The sequence below is a fragment of the Aythya ferina genome (assembly GCF_964211825.1).
Source record: "Aythya ferina genome assembly, chromosome: 3".
NCBI lineage: Eukaryota > Metazoa > Chordata > Aves > Anseriformes > Anatidae > Aythya > Aythya ferina.
The window spans coordinates 106476270-106481879 of NC_140298.1; the positions used below are offsets into that span (position 1 = coordinate 106476270).

A 5610-nucleotide genomic window follows, 5' to 3' on the forward strand; every position below is an offset into this window, starting at 1 on the left:
GCGCGACCCTCCAGCAAAGCCATCTTCCTTATTATAGAAATAGATATATGTATATTTCTCCTTTGCAGCGGCGGTGGGGCACTCTCTCTGAACCCCTTCCCCTCCAACAAGGCCCTCCTCCCCCCGGTGCCGAGCCTCCTCTCGGTGCCGCAGCCCCGGGGCCGGCGGCGCCCGGCCGGGCAGCGCCTCCGCCGATCCCCGGTACCGGTGGTACCGGTACCGCCGCCACCGGGCGCGGCGCGGCCGCGGCCAATGAGCGGGGCCGGGGCGGGCTCGGGAGCGGCGCCGCCGGTACTTAGGCTCGCCGGAGGGGCCGGGCAGCCCATAGCCGAGCGGGGAGGAGCGGGCGGAGGAGTCGGGCGCTCAGCGGGGAGGACGGAGCTCACCTCCTCTGCGGCGCCCATGGGGACAGGACGACTTTAAAGGAGTTTTTTTTTTTTTTTTTTTTCTTCGGGGGGGTTGTTCTGGAGCTGGGAGACCACGGGTACGGAGGGGAGAGACAGAGAGAGAGGCTCTTTAGGGGCGGGGGATGCTTATTCTTTATCTGATTATTCTTTTTTTTTTTTTTCTCGGAGAGCCAGACGCCTGCTCTTATGCAGTACTGCTCAGCTGCGAGCGGGCTCAGGACCCTCGGGGCAGCCCCTTGCCTTGCGGAGGATCCCTGGGCAGTTCCGTTCCCCGGGCTGAGCTGGGGGAAGGCGAGGAGCTGCGTGCTCCTCCAGGCAGCAGCGGGACCCGGGCCCGGTAGTTCCGGGACCGCAGGGCTGGGGCAGCACCGCCCGGAGAGCGCCGCGGAGCCGGGGCTGTGCCCTGCACCCCGAGGGCAGGAGGGAAGAATCCGCACCGGGAGTTTTCCCGCCCCCCCCCCCCCCCCCTCTGCACGGAGGGGAGGGATGGAGCGGGGGAGGGATAAGGAATCGCTGAAATCTTTTGTGTTTGTCTTGATATTTTTTTTCTCCTTTTCCTTCCCTCCGTTTGCGCCCTCCTTTCCCTCTCTTGTTCTCTCTGTCCCTGCCCACTCCACCCTTCCTCCAGATCCGGCAATTCCTGCCCTCGCCTCGCCCTGTCATTGATGGGAAATCAACTGGATCGCATCACCCACCTGAATTACAGCGAGCTGCCGACCGGGGACCCCTCGGGGATCGAGAAAGACGAGCTGCGCGTCGGGGTGGCTTACTTCTTTTCGGATGAGGAGGAGGACCTGGACGAGCGAGGCCAGCCAGACAAGTACAGCGTGAAGGGCTCCGGCAGCCCTGGCCAGGAGACGCCTACCCACCACCTCCACCACCAGCTGGTGCTGAACGAGACCCAGTTCTCCGCTTTCCGCGGCCAGGAATGCATCTTCTCCAAGGTCAGCAGCGGCCCCCAGGCTGGGGACCTCAGCGTCTACTCGGTGTCAGCGCTGCCTGCCCTCTGCAAACCGGGGGACCTGCTGGAGCTGCTGTACCTGGGGCCGTCGGAGCATCCCCCGCCGCACTGGGCAGTGTACGTGGGCAGCGGGCAGATCATCCACCTGCACCAGGGGCAGATCCGCCAAGACAGCTTGTACGAGGCCGCCGCGGGCAACGTGGGCCGGGTGGTGAATAGCTGGTATCGTTTTCGCCCGCTGGTGGCTGAGCTGGTGGTGCAAAACGCCTGCGGGCACCTGGGCTTAAAAAGCGACGAGATCTGCTGGACTAACTCCGAGAGCTTCGCCGCCTGGTGCCGCTTTGGGAAAAGGGAGTTCAAAGCCGGGGGGGAGCTGCAGGCTGCTGCCGGCACCCAGCACCAGCAGCAATACTATCTGAAGATTCACTTGGCAGAGAACAAGGTGCACACAGTGAGGTTCCACAGCCTGGAGGATCTAATACGCGAGAAGCGCAGGATCGATGCCAGTGGCAAACTGAGGGTGATCAAAGACCTGGCTATAGTGGATGAGAAAGAATAGCGAGCAGCAGGGGGTACATGGCTATCTCTTCCTTCTCTCCTGTCCGGGGAGACCAGCCTGCCACTGAGACAGGAGGCTGCACCCTCTTTCCACAGGACGCAACTGGAAGCAAGATCCATGGCGACATTCCAAAAAAACAGCATTCTTTACACCCATAGCCAGTATTTTGTTTGGCTTTTAGTAGCATTAATGCTGAAAGAGTGCAAGAGGGAGAGGAAGAAGAGGGGGAGAAGTGCACGAAAGCTGTCTGCAGAGTATGTGGACAAAGTCTCTACTGTCGATCGATGTTGACCATTCTAGCAACATGCTAATAAAATTTCAAATTGAAAATTTTTTAATTTTTATTTCATGGCTTTAATCCATGATGAGTTTTAAACATTGGGGGCCATGGATGTGGATTTAGCTAAACAAAATTTTAGCTAACATTTGCCTTGCAGTCAACCAAAAGCATCAGTCATACTTCGCTAGCTGAAGGGGATGGAGGGTGGGGGGCTGTAAATGCCTATTTGTTTTGTTTCTTGACACTGTTGTTTCAGCCTGTAGTTGCAACCCAGATTTTGTCCCAGACAACTCTAGCAAGATCCTAATGGGGGAAAATGTTTCTGGTTGAAATTGATTACATTTAAAATACTTGTTGTCTTTTCTCTGCTAAATGTCATCATGATACATAAGCAAGCTGTTTAAAACTCTTCCCCTCTCCTTTTTTTCAGGAAAAAGTTGGTTAGCAGTTGTTTTCTTGAAATTACCTTCATTGGTTGGTGTATTTCGGAGGCAGTGTTTCTCCTCAGAGATCCAGCCTCTAGGATCTCATGTTTAAGCTGTGGATTTGTATCACTGTAGTGATTCTTATTGCACCACTGCCTCAATACCTCTTCATGCACAGGTCAGCCGGATCCTACAAGAAACAAATAGGGTTGAATTCTGCATGTTGCCTCTTTCAAACAGAAACTTATCACGTATTTATAATTCCACTTAAAGAAAACAGATGTAACATGGCCAAGTTCGTTTTGCATTTCAAATTCCAAGCAACTAAAAATCCTATTTAGTCTAAGTTTAGAAATCCACAGCTGCATTTAAAAGATGCCTTTTAACGCGATGTGAGCAATGCGTTGATTGTATTTCAGATCCTATTCTCCCACTGCTTAATTCTTCAGTTCTGAAGTAAAAGATCAAAATATTAAATATACATAAAATCTAAAGTATACTAGGGTATTTCTAAATCTGTCCATTCTATTTTTATTACTCTTACTCTGTAAAAGTTATAATAAGCAATTTGTCTTTGCATGTTTCAGTACTGGGGGAAAAAAAAAGATTTTTTTTTTTCCCCTTCTTCCCATGTCAATGTCAGATGGCATAATAGAAGTAACATCCCTCTTCTGTGTATACAATACACGCTACCCCCTATCAACGTACTGTGTCCTGGCTCCTTTTTGTATTAAGCAATGTCATTGTTGCAACAGTAATTTATTTTCTACAAAGGGTTTACCTCCCATAGTTGAAGCTGTGAAGGTGGAGTGTAGTTCACCTTAATAAAAGTGCAAGCATAAATATATGTATATATACCTCCTTAGTGAAGGTCATCTAACAGACTATGTTTTGCTGATACATAACTTGGCAAAGTTATGCTGTAATATGCAGTGTAACTTTTATTTCCCTTCTTACTGTAAAGTATCATGGTTACTACAATACAGACTAAACATTTTGTCAGAATTGTATTGCCATCAATGTTAACCTACTGCTGAAATAACCTCAAATCACAACATACCCTTTATTAAATGTGTAATATTTTATCTTTATATTGGTGATAATTATTGTCATAATGGTATCTCTTTTCCATAACATTAACAATCATCATCATAATATTTATGTATTTTAATAATTTTACTGCATTACATCTACCAAATTATCTGTTACAAGTGAGTTCTCAACAGCACTTGGTGGGATCATTGTGAGATTGCAGGAAGACACTGATGTTACAACCAAGGCACTTACAAAAAATCAAAACATAAATGGTAGGAGAAGGAAGAGTGGGCAAAAATAACTTGTTTTAATTCCCCCTTATAAAATATATATATTGAAGAACTGAGGTAGGAAGAGGCAGGAGGAGGGAATAAATAACAGGATGTTCGTGAAGACAGGAAGGATGAAGTGGAATCATGTTGTAAATTTTGAATTCTGAAATGCTTTTTCTTGAAATTGCTCTCCAATTAATAATACAGTACTAGACAGAGGATCCTTGCAATAATAGCATTGTATGTCCTCACTACTAGTGAGAATTTAAAACATACTGGCTTTAAACTTTTCTCTGTGCTTTCCAAATAGTCCATCTTTATTTATTTATTTTAATGATTTACTAACCTGGTTCATGAACATGGCAATTTTCCTTAGTTTACCTTGCTAGATGTGTATTTATTCAAGCTCTGTCAGAAGTCTTTGGCAATGCTCCAAATTTGTACAGATAAAGGTAACAACAACATTAGGGCCTTAATCCTTTGCATAAGGTCTGGAAATATGTACAGTATGTACGGGAAATATTCACAAAATATATTAACCTAAGACATACTATTGCTCTGGCTATATTCAAGTATCAATCTGCTATTAACAGCAGAGGTGCCCACACAGATCCTTTTGGTTTTTCTTTCACTAGATTTCAGTCCTGAGTTATTGACAGCAATCTGGTCCTGATTCATAGTCCATTGAAGTTAATAGACGGTCTCTCACTGACTTCAGTGAGCTTTGGATCAGTTTTTATTGTTTAGGAGATGGTTAAAATTTGTGGACCTTGAGGAGAAATGAGATTTAAGAAGGTATTTCAGAGACCAGAAGGGACAACTTTCTAAGATGGGAGACAGGAAATACTGTGGAAATAAAGGAAGAGAACAGACGAGTTCTGAAATAAGCAGCATTAATCTGAAGTAGGAGAACAGTGAAAAAGAGAGAGAAAAAAGTGTATTGAAAAAGTTGTTTGCTGCCTTGAAACAAGAAATGAAAGATGGGGGGCAGTCAGCTGCAAGCAATGCAATGATGTAAATGACTGACAGATAGAAAAGGTAATTGATTATACTCATCTTTCAGGATCAGTGACCTGAGTTAACATTTCCATTTCTATCAGTAAAGATATTGACAAATTACATTATATCTGTGGAATCTGTTTACATTCTTCAATCTAGCTACTTAGGGTAAATATTTGCATCTAAGTAATTCATTGCTCTTGAAGTACTGTCTTTTAATGTGACTGCAGTGTTAGGTTACTTGGAAAATCCTGCTTTTGTGTGATGTTACCAGTTTTCTGTTAGCTATTTGGGGAGCAGCTTTATAGAAAGTTTTTTGCTTGGATACTATTTTCCATGTCATTTCAAAATGCAATCTTTTGAATTGCTTTGAGGCTAACATTTTATTAAAAATTCAATTCATGTTCTCTTGAAGCATAGAGAGCCTTTGTGAAATGTTTTATTGGCATGACCAAAGTTTGCTGGATCTTGGCTGTGCATAGAGGAAGAAGACTATAAGGATGGATGGCAAAATAGATTTTGCCTCCATCAGCCTTATGTTTCCAAGTTACTTTGTTTTCATTTGCTAGGTTTTTTCTTTTTGTGTGTGTGTGTTTTTGTTTTTCTCCTCTTTTGGGGAAAACATGTTATGGCTGTATAAAATTAAAAAAAAAAAAAAAAAAGAAGGAAAAC

General features: G+C 45.3%; 1 protein-coding gene across 1 annotated transcript; it reads left to right on the forward strand.

The window, feature by feature from the left end:
• The first annotated feature begins 341 nt into the window (after positions 1-341).
• LRATD1 (LRAT domain containing 1) lies at positions 342-2257 on the forward strand. The gene is made up of 2 exons (XM_084512887.1): positions 342-484; positions 1036-2257. Exon 2 carries the CDS (start codon positions 1073-1075, stop codon positions 1925-1927), a length of 855 nt encoding a protein of 284 aa, XP_084369013.1. The 5' UTR covers positions 342-484; positions 1036-1072; the 3' UTR covers positions 1928-2257.
• Positions 2258-5610: the final 3353 nt, after the last annotated feature.